This window comes from Amborella trichopoda, chromosome 9 (assembly GCF_054954075.1).
Source record: "Amborella trichopoda isolate Santa Cruz 75 chromosome 9, AtrichopodaSantaCruz75HAP2 v2.0, whole genome shotgun sequence".
In the NCBI taxonomy this organism is placed as follows: Eukaryota; Viridiplantae; Streptophyta; class Magnoliopsida; order Amborellales; family Amborellaceae; genus Amborella; species Amborella trichopoda.
In genome coordinates this window covers 38,885,506-38,903,643 of record NC_142344.1, presented here as the reverse complement: position 1 = coordinate 38,903,643, position 18,138 = coordinate 38,885,506, and the positions used below count along the sequence as shown (strand labels likewise).

General features: G+C 36.5%; 1 protein-coding gene across 6 annotated transcripts; it reads left to right on the top strand.

Moving 5' to 3' along the window:
- The first annotated feature begins 1,224 nt into the window (after nt 1-1,224).
- Nucleotides 1,225-17,817, top strand: ERCC1 (nucleotide repair protein). 6 transcript variants are annotated; one of them, XM_020670214.2, is made up of 11 exons: nt 1,225-1,631; nt 2,253-2,406; nt 3,842-4,341; nt 4,620-4,707; nt 5,654-5,757; nt 6,772-6,871; nt 7,014-7,090; nt 10,611-10,710; nt 10,870-10,941; nt 15,144-15,212; nt 17,070-17,817. In XM_020670214.2, exons 3-11 carry the CDS (start codon nt 4,121-4,123, stop codon nt 17,409-17,411), a joined length of 1,173 nt encoding a protein of 390 aa, XP_020525873.1. In that variant the 5' UTR covers nt 1,225-1,631; nt 2,253-2,406; nt 3,842-4,120; the 3' UTR covers nt 17,412-17,817. The 6 variants fall into 6 exon arrangements, with proteins under 6 accessions (XP_020525873.1, XP_088703894.1, XP_020525874.1 ...); XM_088847768.1 differs by having other exon boundaries at nt 2,253-2,863; XM_020670215.2 differs by lacking the exon at nt 2,253-2,406.
- Nucleotides 17,818-18,138: the final 321 nt, after the last annotated feature.

Here is an 18,138-nt window from a genome sequence, read left to right as displayed (position 1 = left end):
AAATGATAATTCTGCATTTTAGTGGAATTTTGTGACAAAAAAGAAAGAAATGATAGTTTATAGGCACGTGTTGGTAAAATGTTGGTAATGCATTTCCTATTTTTCTTTCAGACATTGCCACACAATAACAATGTATTTTCCAGGTTGCATCTAAATACTACCCAAACAGTAACAACTAATTTACAGGTAATATATTACCCAGTAATGTATTACGCCAATAATATATTTCACAGATAATACATTTCAAGTTATCCAAACAGCCCCTCAACTTATAGGAGCGTTGCACTACACTTCAGCAACAAAAGGCCACTATAATCAGCAGAAAACTATTGTTGTTTGATGCTAATTTTGGGTTCACAATAGCAGCATAACAAACAACAAAAAACCGGTATTTGAGAAGGGCAGAACAATGTCAATGGTGCATACAGATTTTTTTTCAATTGAAAAATAATGAAGTGATTAATGAGTGCAAAATTACTAAGTACCTTTGCTTCATGTACAAGCTACATGCATAATATGAGTAACGAGTGCAAAATTCAGCAACAAATTATACTGACCTCCCATGAAAGAGCTACCTCGCATGTAGCTCTATTATGTCGATGCTGGCCACACTTGCTACAGTGAAGAGGCCTTATTTCTCAATGCGTTTCTTCCTAGGATGCCCAGGAGGACATTTCGTGTGTGGAGGTAGTATCTTTGGCTCATAAGAAGATGACTCTCCTTGTAAAGATATATCAAAGTATGAGACTGGCCGTAATGGTATGGCATGACTTTCTTTGTACTTTGCAATTGTGAAGTAGTTATCACAATATTCATATAAATCTCTCTTAACCATCTGAAGAGCTTTACATGCTTGCTTACATGGCAGGCCCAATGCCTGCCAAGCCCGACACTCACACTCTCGTGTGCTTATTTCATCTATGTTCACTAGTGTATAAAAAATGAAGAAGTTCAACTATTACTTCAATCTACATATCAAACAAAAAAAAAAAAATCGACTCCAATTTTTTAATACAATATACCATGCAATGCATTATCTGGAACGTCTTGTTCTCGTAACTAAACAAGCCGGTCGTTTGGGTACCTGGATTGATCTCTCCAGGATAAAGCCTATCCAGGTTTTCAATTCGAATTCACTGTTTGGGTAGCGCATATGACGTGGATTGTGTAGTGCGCGCCAAATTGCCCTGAGTCATGTAAGCCCTAAATCACTAGAGAAGCCCTAAATCCAGAACTTTTTTTTTTGTCAAGAAGTTTTGCATGGTAAGCGAGAATCAGAAGGGGAGAGCTCAGAAGAAGGAGACGAAGGTTTTGGGGTTTTAGATCTGTTTAATCAAAGCAAAGATAATAACCAAGAAAAGATTGATGAGGTTGCCACAGGTAAAGATGAAATCAAGCTCTCTCTTGTTCGACAAACTTGCAGAGTAGTAGATGATTGTAGAATTCAGAACCCCGATATTGAAAACGAAGATATGAAGAGGAGTTTAGGAACCCACTAGTGAGAGAAACTTATAGGCTTACATATAGGAGGAGTTCCTGGAACCCCAACCTCGAAGGCCAATGAGGAATCTCTTGAGGAGCCTCAAGCCCAGTCAAATTTGTGCAGTTCTTCGATCTCAGAGAAATGAGAGGTATTCACTGAACTCTCTCCTTTTCACCTGAAATTTACTTGCATTTATTTTTCAAATGAAATGATCAAGCTCACTAATTTTCTGTTTTTAGAATATGTGATTCATGTGTAATTTTGGTGTAATTAGTAGTAGTATCCATTTTTATTTGTTAAATTGCTGTTTCTTTGACGAACTTTTGTTTTCTGATCATTTTCACTGTAAAAACTGTTTTTCTCTGGTAAAATTTTAAGATGAGGTGGTGTGTCAGTTGCAATGAGAATTTCTGTGTAAAGTTTTGGAGAAATGCTTCTCATTTATTGAATTGAGGGTACATGAAAATTCTTTTCCTCAACTACGCCATCATCTTTAATGTCTATGTTTTCCAAGATCAGATTGATAACTAATTTAAAACTATGTTTCTTTAATATTGGATATATTAAGCGATTGTAAGGGTTGATATGTTCAGAAATACTTTCATAGTTTTGAACTTATTACACGGTTTCAGTTTAGTTTATGTTTTGATCTCATTGTTTCTGAATTCTGATAATTGGTGCTACTGCTAATCGACTGAACTCCTCTTTACCTCTTCACTTGGTTTCTATCCTATTTGCATATCTGATGTTTACAAAATTTGACTTTCAGGTTCAAAACCTTTTAGGTGGCCCTTTTCTTCTTGTAGACTGTTATGATGATGCATCAAGCTCTATAAAACATATGCATTTGGGGATTCCTTCAAAACCCAGAAACACTAATCAGAAGAAGCTGCAATTTTTGCTGAAAAGAAGTCCAATTAGGGGTATTGAGCTCTTCAAGTCTTTAAATGGCTATTATCAAGAGCACCAATAGCTCATCAATCCCTTTTTGCAACTATTATAAGACACCTTTTCTTATCAAATCCATTCTTGATGCAAAGAAGACCTTTAAATTAGAGGATCAATGTGTGTTAGGTGAGCAATTAGGTTGGGGCCAATTTGGCCTTATCAAAGCCTTTAAGGATAAGCTAACTAGTGGGACCCTGGCTTGTAAGTCCATAGCCAAAGATAGGTTGGTCAAATTGTCTGGCCACCCAAATGTGGTGGCCCTCAAAGCTGTATATGAAGAAGAGGATTATGTGCATTTGGTGATGAAGCTTTGTACTATGAACCTGAGGCTGCCATTCTATTTAAGCATCTTATGGAAGTTGTGATCTATTGCCATGATATGGGCATTGTTCATACAGACTTGAAGCCCGAGAACATACTCATGGCCAATAGGTCCTTGTCATCACCAATCAAACTGGTTGATTTTGGGGAAAATTGATTAAAACATGTATCCTTTAAAAATTCAATCATGTGTTTTGTGATGGACGTTTTGCAATTAAACAAAAAATTACAAGTAGAAAGTTCAATATTTCATCTAATAGATATTGGAATAAACTTACTTCTTTTTCTTTTTTTTTTCACAAGCTACATTGTTTGCCCTACAAGAATTAGAGATAATTTAATTCTAAGTTTCAAAATAGCAAAGTATATAACTTCATGATTTCCCAAAACATCGATGTTAATTGAATATTTGATATGTAAGATATATATATATATAGGAAAAAGCTTAGGTGAGTCCACTAACTCATAGGAAAAAATGAGCCCAACGGCCTAGATTGAATCTGGGTCGATCTGACGATCACAGATGTTCGGTAATGTTTGAATTTTAATTTTTTTCTACATATTCAAATCACTTGAAATTTTAGACGTGTGTTCTTCTCATCAAGCCGCACCTAATAAAATAAGAATAATATTATTTCTAAAAAACAAATTGATCAAAATACCCACGAAACTTTTCGGGGGTATTTTGGTCAATTTATTTCATGTAAAATATTTTTTTGATATTTTTCGAAGCTTCACTTATTTTTTATGTTCATACGCTTCAAATTTCAAGTGATTTGGATTTGTTGAAAAAAATTAAAATTCAAACACTACCAGACATCCGTGATCGTCAGATTGACTCAGATTCAATCTGGGCCGTTGAGCTCATTTTTTCCTTTGAGCTAGTGGGCTCACCCTAGCATCTTCCTATATATATATATATTATATAGGATACAATGGAAGGAACAATAAAAAAATAAGGATTTCATCATACTTAGAAATAATATTTTCAAGTTTTGAATGAATTTGTGGAGTTAATTATTATAAAATTAATTAAAGAGTAATAATACAACAATTGCAACTAAATTTCCATGGATTCATTTATTCCAGGCAATCCAAACAGTGGACAGGCATATCCATGTTTCTTATCAGGTGCTAGGCATATCCATGTTTCTTATCAAGTGCTATCCAAACAGCAAACAACCTTATCCCAGGACAGACGAATTCGAAGATGAACCAATTCCAGAATAAGCCTATCCCCAGGGCAATCTAATCCAGGTACCCAAACAGACCTAGATGACCCGCCCGCACTAGAGGCAGTTAGGAAAGAGAGAATAGAGTAGGAGTGCGGAGAGTGAAAATCACGGAGCAGCGAGGAGAGAGAAGAGGATGCAAGAGAGAGAAAATGAAGAGCAGCAGAGAAGCTTCATAAAGATCCCATCTTACCAGGAGGTCTTCGAAGCTTCAAAACCTCAACCTCCCCCGTCACTTTTTCGCCCCTCTTCCTCTTCTCCTTCTTTACCTCCTTTCTCTGAGGCCTTTTCTTTCATAAAAAACTCGGAGTTTTATACCCCTCCTCCTGCTCCCACCGTTTCAGAGAACACCCCAAGGTTAGTAGTCCTCTCTCTCTCTCTCTCTCTCTCTCTCTCTCTCTCTATGGGGCCCATCTTATTGGAATTATTCCATTAGTCCATTAGCTTTCTGTTCATAGTTTTTTTTTTTTTTTGGGTGTTTTTATTTTCTTTGTTATTTGATATGTTAACTGTGGGAATGGAAGGTGGGTCATTTGTTATCATTTTTATTTTTATTTTTAGTTTCTTTTGTTCTGATTGTTGCTAACCTTATGTTTTCGAGTTCCTTTTTAAAATTTGTTTTCGGTTGTTTGAAGGCAAATTGCATCAGCTGGGCCTTCTTCTTCTTCATCATCCTCTCCTTCTGTCCAAGGTTGCAATGCAGTTCTCGTTAGTCGTAGACAGGTTAGTTTTTACAGCCTTTAATAAGCATATGTCAATACTTGAAATTTCTGCCTCAATTTGAAGGATAACTACAATTCACAGTTGAGTCAGTTTAGTCCATGAATCTATTTTTATGGGTTTATCCAAACCTTTTGTGGCTACTTCGTATGTCTTTTTTTCTTCAATTTTAAGGTCGTTGCTGGTCATATCAAGCCTTATGATTTGGGACATTGCTCTTCATGAATTCATATTCTGGTATGCATTTGAATCATGCTTAAGTTGCTCTAGTTGTTAATGCTCCTATCTTGCATGATTATTCATTAGCAATTAGGTGTGAAACTAGAAATGAGCTCAAGGTCAGGTGGTTAGGGTGGCGGAGCACCAAAACATGACGTCTTGAGTTCCGTTCTTACCACGGGTAGGGATCCCATCGCTATTGAACTATCCAAAGGTCCGAAAACAATCAAATAGTTGTTTTGTTTTGTAAAGAAGGTCCCAAGTTTATCATTGGTAAATATTGGTATCGATAGTGCATGTTTTAGTTGGGGGAAAAGTATACTTTGGAAGTATGCTTAATTTGCTCTAGTTGTAAAGACAGATAGGAATAAAGTATGCATTGGAGTAGATAAACATATACTGTGTGTAATTCTTGTCATAATTAAGACTCCCGGTGCCCAGAATAAAAATATTCAAGTAGTTGATTGTTTATTAAAGATGACTCCTATCTGATCACTGGTCATTATTGGTATGGTAACACATGTTTTAGCTTAGACCAAAATTGTCTCCTCAGTCTCAGACTGCTCTTACAAATCCACATGATTTGTAGTTCTTTCTTCTACACCCTTGCATTCAGAATTTCAAATTTGTATATCTATATTATACCTCATCGACTTCTAATATGAATTACATTTCTTCTTATATTAACTCATTTGGCAAACTTTGTTTGTTGGTCATGTATTCTGTGCAGCAAGGAAATCCATTGCTTAAACACATTCGAAATGCGAGGTGGATGTTTGCTGATATCGTTCCGGACTATCAGCTGGGGCAAACTTCCTGTGCACTATATTTAAGGTTCTCCCCATTAACCATGTTTCCTTTCATGATATTCTCTTATAAAACATTATTTTGAGTACTTGATAGGCACTAGAGTTCAAAATTTTCTACTGATGATGCTCATACAGATTTTCTTGTTTGGGGGAAATAGATGTAAGATTCCATTTGATGCCACTTCCACTATAAGTTTACACTTACGTAGTTCAGCTTGAATCCTGAAAGAGTTATCTGCTAAGATCAGTGTATATTCTACTCTTCGATGTTTATAGACGATCACTGCAAAATAGACACCTGATGATCATGACCACACTAAGATGCTTGAAAGAGATACCGAGGGGTGTCTATTTTGCAGCCATTGAATTATTGTAGATTGGCATCGAATAACATGGAACTCAATTAGAGGAAATAGGGTGAATTCGCACCTAGTTAGGTTTCTTTTGGGATTGTTCTTTCAATAAAGACTCAATACAGTTGAAGATGCAATGGTGGTTAACTGTCCACTTGCTGCTATCTTTTACAATTAAGGGGATATTGACAACACCACTCATGGTCCATGTTTTATGATATAGAAGAGAAAACCTCAAATGGCCTTTCTTTGCTATTATGCTATTTGCAATGTAGCACTGGGCTGATAGTGTAAGACTGGCAATTTGACACTGTTGATGATGAAGCCTTAACGTTACCAAGAAGTACATATCATAATCTTGAATGAACTTTTGAAATGAATGGTTCGTTTCATTTATAGACGATCAATGGAGCAACGTGTTGCCAGGGTGGATAGTTGCACTGTTGGATCATTCATGTGTCACATATCCTCTATGTAAATTACATTTGCGCCCTACTTGATTTCCAGACCCGTGCAAACTTAAAAATTATTGAACTTGGATTATCACGTACTTTTGATGTTCTTATCACACTTTCCTTCTGTTTTCTTTTTGGATCACAAAAACAATTGAGGATAAATTAGAGCAACATACATTTGTCTTTTCCAGATCCTTTTATATGTGGGCTGATTTGATGATTGGTACACAGCTTGCGGTACCATCTTCTTCACCCTGACTATTTATATTATCGGATCAGAGAGTTACAGAAGAATTTTAGGCTTCGGGTTGTTTTATGCCATGTTGATTTGGTAAGATGACTGGACTGACAATTCATATGCAAAGTCTAAAGTTGTTGAGAGCAAATGTCTAGGGATCTTATTTTTATATTTTGGGGCTGGCATTTTCCTAGCATGTATCAAGACCTCAATGTTATTGATCTGTGATTGTTAGGAAGATGTGGTGAAACCTTTACTTGAAGTTACAAGGACTGCTTTGCTTCATGACTGTACCCTTTTATGCGGCTGGAGGTATGATGCCAACTCTTCCATTTTTTTGAAATTGTCTCCTATATCTTTTGAAGATCAACAAGTTGGACGTCAAGAAAATGGTATAAGAAGACAGGAAACTACCAATTATAGAAGCCCATGTTTTTGGGAATAAAAGCATGCAATAGAATTAACAATAAGAAACCGTGATTTGAAATGGTTTGTAAAATGTATCTCTCAGAAGCCCTTGCTTATGATGCTTTTGTTCGAACAACAGTTTCTGAAATGCATCTTATACTTTTGGTTTATCTGTTTAGGGAAAATGACAATTTCATTTTTGGAAAATCTATCACAAAGCACTCAAGAGATCAGCTATTCATAATCTCACCCATTTCTTTTGATTTAATTTCAAACAACTCATCAAAGGGCATATCACCATTACTTAGAATAATTTATATCTTAGGTGTTGTTGTTTTGATAAATGAGTGAAATGTTGAATAATTGATTTTCTAGGTGTGTTTTTGAAAAATTTCCTTTTTTTTTATTTTTTGTTAGGATTTGTACTGAACTCTCAATGTATTGCTTCAGAACACAAGGAAACCCACCTCTTGCAATTGATTTCAACTCAAATAATTCTATGTAGACATGTCCTGATCCATCAATTAGTTAAATATCCTCCTTATTAGTAACCCCGTTATACTTTGCAAGCAGCTGCCTAATGATCTGGTGTCCACAAATAGAAGCAAAACCTTCTCCATGTGCCTAGAATAATAACTTAGAGCAGTCACCTTCTTGCCATAGCCTTACATCCATCACTGTCCTTGTTCCATGGTTACCTTAGTTTGTCAAAGTAGTGTAGATGGCTTTGTGTGGCTGCAGAATTCATTATTCCATGGTTACCTTAGTTTTGTCAAAGTAGTGTAGATGGCTTTGTGTGGCTGCAGAATTCATTGGATTCTATAGGTTTTATCGTTCTTTGATAAATAGATTCCTAAACTAGGGATTATGTTGCTTCTACTTTGTTCCGGCATCTATAAATATCAAAGTTGGTTTGTTTTGATTCTGGAGATGGATTTTCTCTTTAACAGTCGCAACTCCGCGTTTTCATCTACATTGCCAGTGATATATACATGACTGCATGCATGTTTGTATTTATCAGTGCATAAAAAATTATTTTTGACTCGGGAAAACACAGAGAGTCAAATTCACAGGTCTAATGAAAATTCACAAATAAAAAACTTGGGTTGTGCTGAATTATTTTCCATAAATAATTTTTTTCTTGTTTGGACACAAATTCATTTTCAGATTGAGAAGTGTTGGAGTTTTGTGGCTTTCAAAGGCCTTGATACTTGGATCTTTTTAATAAATGTTCTTTTTGTCTTCCCTAGGTGTTTGTAGTTCAAGATTTTTTTTATTTTTTTACTTTCCTAGCATGAGTGGGTGTGTTAAGACTCACATAGATGAAATAGGTTATGTGAGCCTGCCCTACTTGGATGAGACAGGCCATTAATGTAGATGAACTTTACTTGGATGAAATAGGCCATTAGGGTGATGTGAATAGGCTCTACTTGAATGAAATAGGCCATTAGGGCAGGATTGAGTAGGCTCTACTTCGATGAAATAGGCCATTATAATTGGTTGGAGCTATCTCTGTTTGGGACATAATGGGCTCTTTCACTCTTGCCATGGTGTACAATTAGGCCTTGGTTATAAGAATGGACGCACACCCTGGGCCAGATAGGATTACCCCCTATTAACAGGTACCCTATCGAGGTCGATATCAGCCCAGTAGATATCATTTACCTAGGTGATGAAATAGGCTCCTGTATGTTAGGATGGTGCCTTGTGAGGACGAGTGCCTAAGAGCTTCGACAATGCCTCCAACAAAGCATGAAGGAGGGAACCTGGACACTACAACTCCATACTTGGTCAATGTGACTCAAACTTATCCTTGGGTACACACCTGGAATCTATGCATACATTGTGGCACATTTATGTCTTAGTCAGGTTTGACAACCAATCACGAGCCCCTTGCATTGGAGACTTTGTTACGGTTCTGTTATTTTAGTTTGAGGTGTAGATGAGATCGTAGGTTAGTTACTAAATGCCTAGTGGATTTTCTATTTCCAATGCTAGCATTGGCTGCTAATAATTTTAATAGTGACTTTCCAAAGGATTTTTCAAGAAAATAAAATGGTTTTGTTTTCTCTATATTAAACACAGGATTGCGATATTTTATTTTAGATCATGGATGTTTTATTATTTTTAATTTGTTACAAAAGAGGTCGTTAATTTTTTCTCACCCCAAGTTGAGGTCAATTGTTCATTGTATGTGGCATAATATTGAACCCACATGGTTCGACCAATTGACCCACATGGACCACTTTAGGTTGAGGGGATGTGATGACCTTTAGGCCTAAAGTCAATGGCATAGGCCCACTTTATGTCTAGGGGATTCATGGAGCCCATGGATGATTGCAAATTGGAAATATAAAAATGGTTGTACTTGGATAAAATCTGTTTTTACAAAGTCAAAATTCAACTTGGGTACGAGATTGGATCAATCATAGGAGATCTTATTTAGTTAAGAGTTTTGGAGATTGGAGAATCCTACTAGATCTACTAGTGCTATGAAGAAATCTAATAACATAAAGAGATTGGAAGATGATTGGGATCTAGGAGTCCTAAGGGATAATGGTGTTAAGATCCACTCTTTATCCATGATGGCTAGCCAAGGGATGGATGACTGAGATCTGCCTTTTCACACCATGGATCAGGTTAATTCACCTAAACCTCTATATAAAGGGTAACCCACCACTTTATGCTGAGATCACCATATCTTTCCCTGAGATTTAGAGCATCATGTGGAGTATAGAGAGAGGTCAAAGAGAGAAGTGAATTCCAAGAAAAGTAGGGTTTTAGGGCTTGATGAAAAGGAATTTGTGAGAGAGAAGGAGAGGTGGTGCATGAGGGGTTGGGCAGGGTTTTGGATATCTTGTCTTATGTGAGAGATCTGAGAAAAGAGATAGGAAACCCTACAACCAAAACCACCTATTCTCTGAAAGAGTGAAACCTAACCTATAGAGAAGAAAAGAGGTGAATTAGTCTCCTACAAGGTGTGCCATCGATCGGGGAGATCATATGGGGTGACACAAACCCTAGAAGGTGAGTCTAGGTCAATTTTCTAGTGTGTGAGCTTTGTTGTTTTTTCTTCTTTTGGTGCACCAAGTTAGCAACAGTGACAATAAGTTTTCTTGGGGTAAACTTTGTTTTTCTTCTGTATTTTTCAGTCCAGTGACTCTAGTTTCACTCAATAAAATTTCATTATAGGCTTTTGTAAGACCATGTTATAGGGGCTTTGGTGAAAGGTGCTCAGTTCAGTCTGCAGCAAAATTTTAAAATGTTACACCCTTTAGAACCTAGTCATAGCCTCTCACAGGAAGATTTTTATCTTGACTTATTGACAAGCTGGCTTTTTAATTTTCACAAATTTTGAAAAATTCTTGCTACTAACCGTGTTTGTTTTCTTTTTCTTTTTTTAATTTATTTCTTTGTTGCATAGCTTGGAAGAATGTGGACGGTATTTGGAGACCATAAAAGTATACGAAAATAAGCCTGCTGACATTATTCAGGAGCGAACAGACAGTGACTATTTGTCACGGGTAACTTATTTTGAACATTTTCGAAATTAAATTGACTTTATCGTCCATGATCTTGTGTTAGAAATACTTTTAAACATGTTAAGTTTGTCATGATTTACACTGGATTGATATGATTACCTCTCAATGTCATATAGATTGAAACTATTTAATGTTTTGCAGCTATCACATGCACTTTCAGTTGTGCGGCGTGTGAACAAGAGTGATGTTGTCACATTGGGGTCTGCTTTTGGGGTAAGGCTGTTAGTCTGTAGTTGTATTGGTACTCTCTTGTCCCAAAGTAGGTTGATGCGTGAATATTTTTCCTGGATACTCTATCTTGACATACTTCTATTTTGGTCATATATCTATATATCTTCTGCTTTGTCAAGGTTAATTCCTTCAGTGAGGTCCAGACTTTTTTTTTGCCTCCAAACTCAAGTCTAGAATTACTTTGCAATTGACTTTAATTAGGTCTTTATTGATTTTTATGTAATATTAGTTTTTTCTTAGTTGATATAGAATTGGGCGTTCGAGTGTTTCTGCCTGCTTCTTTTGTCGAAGATTTGGATCTTAGTTTCTTCGGTTTCGTGATTTAGTTTTTTTATTACTAAGTTAAATGAGTTGATCCTAGTCTTTGCAATATTCCATTAATTTCGTTGATTTCGTCTCGGTTATTGCAATTTTCTTGTAGTGTGTATAGTTCACTTATTATCAATCACTTATTTATCGGCTCATTGGATGAGGGAAAATTTCTTATTTTTAATTTTTCTTCAATTTCAAAAGATGTATATTATAGTGTTAGTCTTAGGGTTTATTTCTAGGTTTTTTTGAGGTTTAGGGATTCTATGGTTTTTATATTTTTTATTTACTTTATGAGTACTATTATAAATATTGTTTATTAGTACTGTTCATGAGGCTAAAATTGTCATTTCGAATTTTAAGTTTAAGTTTGGATATGGGTCAATGTATGATTTGTTCGGACACTTTTTGTACTTGGAACGTTAAATAATATTATAAAGAGGTGCATGGGGACCTGGAAGAAGACAGTCACGTGATTTTCCAGAATTGAGGAAAAAGAAAAGCTCAAGCTTTTGTAATCGTACCTTGGGTGTGGAGAAGAAACCTTAGATTTCTGTAAATCATTCTTGTGTTTGGCTTTGTTTCTCGCTGATTTTACTATTTTCTTCAATTTTCCCTTCTTTAATTTGGTATCAAAGCTCCTTCAACAACAAGGCCAATGATCTCCAACCAAATCTAGGGTTGGCTGAATTTGGCCCAAATTTTGCGAAATCAAATGTAGATCTTACTGATTTTAGCAAGTTTTTGTTGATCATTGTTGGGTGTATTTTTAGTCATGATGCAAGACTAAATACACTTGGAAAAATGCATCAATCGGGCTATGGCGTGGCGCATGAAATAAGTATTGAGCGGACGCCAGATCAATATATCTTGGAAGACGGTGGGTCACTATACAAACCCGAAGGATGTGATTCTTGAAGATATTTGCAAGTCATGCCCTTGATATGATAAATGGAGTATGATCTTTCTAGGAACAATGATAGCAAAAGTAAACCATCTCAATTCGAGACCAACTCTGGGACATATACTCCCAAGGAAACAATACGCCTCTCCACATAATATTGGAAGAGTTTCGATACAGTATGATACACTTTCAAATCCGACGTCAGTCAAATATGCGCATCTTGGCTAACAACCGGTCGTAAAGGACCATTAGACCATCTCAGTTTGAGACAAGCTCTGGGATATATATTTCCGAGGCTGTAATACACCTCTCCACACAATATTGGAAGAGTTTGATGCAGTACAATACGTTTTTGACTCCATCGTCTACCAAACGAGTGTTTGACAGATGGAGCATAAGGAAACCGCATCATATGATATCAAAATGAGGTGTGTCTTTACAAATATATTCATTGAGACCTCATATGCCTCTAGTCCAAGAACCATATAAATTGGACATCATTTGGCCCACCGGTCATGATTCATCGGCGGCCAAGATATGCCTTGACCAACGACCCCGAGCTTGATATTTTGGGAATTGATCCGAAGCTCTTGGAAATTATATACCCCTAATCTCAAAGATTTAGGTCATTTGGAGATGGCTTAACCCATCATCCATATTCATTTGCAGCCAGATCCTTATGCATTACGTGCCAGACAGATAGCCAAGATGAACTCCGGTCGCTAAATTTGAGATTTCTCCCAATTTATAAAGAGTTTTCTCATTAAACCTAGACCATTGGATTCCTTACTCAATGCCCTATCAGCCATGTAAGTGCAGCATCCTATGATTCTTTCATGAGAAAGCAACAAGCTCTGGAATAGTAACCATGAAAACTGTGCAAAAGTTTGACTGTCGCTAGATCGTTTTGCCCAAGATATGGAGAGTCTTGAGCCCAAATTTTGTGGAGATGTGTGTCATAGTCCCCTCCACAAAACTATCATATTCCCAAGGTTTATAATCCCCTGTGGTGGAAGCGGTTACCGCAATCCTCAGATCTGCCGTCGCAATCTGTAGCAGAAATCGGTTCACTTCGACGGGCCGTATCTTTCTCGTCTGTGATCCATTTGAGGTGAGGTTTGAAACATTGTGTTCGTCTTTGAGTCCTCTATTATCTCTCAAAATTTCATGGTGAAAGGTTTTGGCATCAGAATGCAGCAGCGGAAATACCAAGACATGTCAATGTTGTTCTGCAGATTAATCGACGACGGATAAGAAATAACCACTTTCCTTGATTTTCTCATAGAATCTCGCAACGAATCTTGGTAGTTGCACAATCAAATTAGAACATTATTGCAAGATCAAGATCAAACAAGGACAAAATTATCATTAAAGCTATCTGGAAGCGCTTTCAAATTCAAACAAGGATACAAGCTTACCTTTTCAAACCAAATCATGAGAGAAAACCGATATGGTCAACGATTTGGATATACTTCATGGATTCTCATCCTTATCACTTCAGGAAGTCTACTTAAATCCACTTTTCAGTGAGAAGGGGGAGGAAAAAATTGATACGCACCCATTTCCATTTTGTGCGTGATAGAGAGACAAGGGGAGTGACAATACCGATTGCACGGGCATTCAAGAGATAGGTCCTGATGTCACCATCTTCTGATCTGTGGTGTAGAAATCATTAAGATAGAGAAAGAAATTGTTGATCCTAATTCACTTGAAGCCTCAGCTCGAGAAGTAGCAGATTCGTGGATAGTACCCCAACACATAGTCAGGTATACGGGCCCATATTGATGTTTTTTTACTTGTCTGTATATTTGTCTTCTTAGAACTATGAGTGTATAAGCTTCAAGGCCAGAATCAAGGGTGTTCGACCTCATATAGAGGGTTGATGTAAAACTGTAATAGGGATTGTAAGTTCCTGGAATTCCTCAGATAGATACTCTGATGAACAATAAGATCATTTAGGGGATTTGAAATATGATAAGGATCAAGATGATAATGAAAGGATTTTGGAAGAGGGTAAAGAGTATGGAGAGAAGACAATAGGACTCATCTGAATCATGGCATTTGAAGATCTCATTAATATCAAAGAGGTAGAGCATTCAAGAATTTTAGGGCATTGGAATCAGAGTAGCACAGATGAAACGTGGTCAACTCACAAACCACAAATTGTGACCCTGATTTCAGAAAGTAATGAAAATAGATGTTAAGAAAACCTCTAAAAACTATAAAATTGGGTTTGAAGTTTTGTACATGATTTTCAATAGGAGTTCAAGGATAGTTGTATTTGATAGATTTGCATTGATTCCTCAATATACATATCGAGATCTATTTCATTAGGAATTATTTTTACCACGAATAATATTTGAACCAACAAAGAAAAAGAAGGTTGAAGAAGATGATTTTGATGTTGAATTCATTTTAGCACACTTCAAAACTTGAGGATGAGTTTTTTCCAACCAGGGGAAAATGATGGAGAGTAAAATTATTCTTATTTTTAATTTTTTTCACTTTTAAATGATGTATATTACAGTTTTAGTTTTGGATTTTATTTCTAACGTTTTTTTTTTTTAAGGATTCTAAGGTTTTTTATATTTTTATTTACTATATGAATACTATGGATGGGTACTGTTTACAGGGGTACCACTATTGTTACGAATTTTAAGTTCAAGTTTGGATATATGAGAGTATGTATTGTTTATTTGGACACTTTTTGTACTTGGAACATTAAATTATATTATAAAGAAGTGCTTGGGGGCCTAGGAGAAGGCAGTCACGTGATTTTCCAGGATTGAGAAAAAAGAAAAGCTCAGGCTTTTGCAACCCTAGTTTGGGTGTGGAGAAGAAAACCTAGGTTTCTTTGAATTATGTTTGTGTTTGGCTTTGTTTCTTTTTGTTTTACTGTTTTCTCAAATTTTCCTGCATCACTGATGAAGATTGTTAATTCTGAATGTTCTCTATGTAAATGCCATTGCAGTCACTCTCTCGTGTTATGGATGCCTCCATGGAAGACTTAGCTCGCTGCCCAGGTATTGGTGAACACAAGGTAAATGCCTGATTTTTTTTTGTTTTCTTGAAATATAGGAAAATGCCTGATATTCTTTCCTTTTATCCATAAATTTCACGGCATGGTCGTTCATTTAGTATTTTGATACAAGGTTTCATCTAGACAACATTGTATTTTGCTGCTACAGAAAGTTTTGTACCTATTGTGATCGTTTTTTTTTTCTATTCCGCAGTTGTGGAATGTATGAAGTCAAAAGCAGTAGGATGTATTCTCAATGTTTGTGATTTTTTGTTCATAGAACTGGATTGCTACTTTATCGCACAGTACACAAATTCATACTGGATTGCATTTCCAGCTCATGAAGCATGTTAATCTTTTGACTTAAAAGAAAAGAGATTTCTATCAATGAGTGCTATAAAGAAACAAGGAATTTCCAGTACATAGTTATATGTGCATTGTCACACTAGTCTGGTTGGGATCTTAGTTATTCTCCTGATACTCGTCCTATTCAGTATGTTGAAATTTCTTATTATGTTTGATTTGTTTTCATAGAAAGAAATCATTGTATGTATACTGTGGAGTGTGTTAATATAGGTATATGACGATGCTTTATTAGGCTTAATTTGTATTGTTTGGAGTATCTCTGCATTCTAGGAATCATGGTTTCTGAGCAAAACCATGTGCGAAGCAGCTAACCTCTTCATGTATTTTCTAGCCTGGAAGTTGCAGAACACTTACATGTGCAGCTTTTTAATTCTTGTGGGGTGATCTCATGTAAACTTCCTGTCACTTTTCTTGTCGTCTTTCTGTCTATTTTTTATTGTGGTGTACTCCTGGGGGGCAAATTGTTGGTGTACACCCGGGTAACAAATTCATATGGTGCGTATGGTGTACTATTGGGGGAGCAAATTGTTCACTTTTCCCAGGGACAAAATATCCACTTAGGAAGGATTTATTTAAATCTTTGGGAATCACCTTATAATCGTCAGGGGAATGTTTTCAATAAACAACCAAAAAAAAGATTTTGAGTCCGTAAACATCTAGATCTGAGTAGTCTATTTTCAATCTTCGAGAGTGATTTTTTCATGCAGTTCTAGGGTGCACACTCTTCCTTTTTTAATGAAGAGATTAAATGCCCAATATTTGTGGTCCAAAAATTTCCCATAGGTAGGTTTTTGCTCAGATACATGTAGATTTTACTCCCCCACGAGCATGTGACCTTATTGCTTTTCTTATTGAAATATATGCTTACTATCCTCTCGTCTAATTGTCTTGAGTGACAAACGCCGTGTTGTGCTCAAGGCACCATGGCCATTCATCTTATCTTCTCTCTCATAAATCATGGTCTATACATACTAAATTCTAAAGAATCGCTTGAGATTCCTAAGTACGAGATCTTCTCAATTTCCTTAAGACGTAATCTCCTAATATTTCTCTCAGTACACCACGATATCTTCTACTTGTGTTTCATGTGGATGAGCATTCCTAAGACAACAAGATCGTTTATTACTCTCCTACCATGATCTCTCTCTCTCTCACACACACACATTTGGATGAGCATTTTGAAGAGTCTAAGACAATGGTATGTTCAATTATTTTCCTAGACTTCTGTCATGATCTCTCTCTCTCTCTCTCTCTCTCTGATTCATATGCTACGCCACAGGCTGTCTATACTAGTCTATCGGTTCTTGTTCTGAACCATGCCTCCTAACGAGATAATGGAAACTTGGGCCTGTTTTTAATGGTCCAGGTCTTTATTTTTCCCATTTTTAAGAAATTATGTTGTGAATGCTGTTTATTCAACTCTTTCTGGTGTTTACTCTGTTTTGCTACTTCATCATCTTGTGAAAACAAGAAAATACACCTCTTGAATCTGATCTTAATCTCTCTCTCCAGGTTAAGCGCTTGTATGACACATTTCATGAACCATTCAAACGCAATGTGCCAAGCCATCCTTTTACTGGATCAGGAATTCCAGCCCCAGAGGATCCAAAACTTGACGAGGCAGGTAAAAGTAAAGAAACATGTGGAGAGAGAAAAGAAGAAGAGAAGAAAGGTCATGAGACCAAGGAGCACGAGGAACCCGGCTTGACTGTTGGATCAGCTCTAGCTGCTGCTCTTGCAAAATATCCAGATAAAGTTTGTAAGGAGAAAGGGAAGGGCGTTGAGGGTGTGAGCTCTATGGCGATGTCCAATAAAACAAAAGAGGGATCATCCAATGAGAAGGTTGTTGAGTGAGCTTTTAGTTCATGAGAAAAGAGGGATCATCTAATGAGAAGGTTGTTGAGTGAGCTTATAGTTCAGGATTTATGAAAAGATGTGGCAAAGTTTTACACTAGCTTCCCTACCTAACACAATCCTTCCGGACTAGGGACCAGCATGACCGGGTTGGGACCGGCCATGGCAGAGTTTGGGTGAGCTTCTTGTGCTGTGTGTTATTAGGGAAGGTTGTATCTTGATATGCAGGTGGCAGTTTCGCTAAGCGTTGTAGCTTTTACCTTACATCTAGTTGGTTGTGAGATGAATTTTAGCTATGCTTTTAAGAACTTACCCATGCGTTCAAATACATTGGATGATGTGTCGATTATTTAGGCCCATCAATGAGCCAAGCTTGAATAATGACACCAGCAATAGTTCAAAGACAGATTCATACTTCTAATTGTGGTTTAAACTCTTGTGCTCTATCAAAAATGCAGAAAATTCAACAAACATTTTTGACATAAAATTCTATATACTTATAAATATTTAATAGTGCAAATGTAAACTTCTTAATGTCAATTAATAAGTTAAGGAAAGTGGGATTCTATCTCTTAAAAAATCCTCTCTCTCTCTCTCTCTTCTATCTTCAAGAATGAAGTCCTAATGAATCGACCCATTTTATCTCTTTTATTATTTGTTTCTCCCTCTCTCTCTCCAATTGTCTACAGTAGCTTAACTTTTAATCGTAAGTGGAGTTTCATAAATA

Coding starts and splice junctions, on each gene's coding strand:
- ERCC1 (XM_020670215.2), top strand. CDS start 4,121: ATGCAAGAGAGAGAAAATGAAGAGCAGCAGAGAAGCTTCATAAAGATC. Junction 4,708..5,653: donor TTCTCGTTAGTCGTAGACAG/GTTAGTTTTTAC, acceptor TATTCTGTGCAG/CAAGGAAATCCATTGCTTAA. Junction 15,213..17,069: donor CAGGTATTGGTGAACACAAG/GTAAATGCCTGA, acceptor CTCTCTCTCCAG/GTTAAGCGCTTGTATGACAC.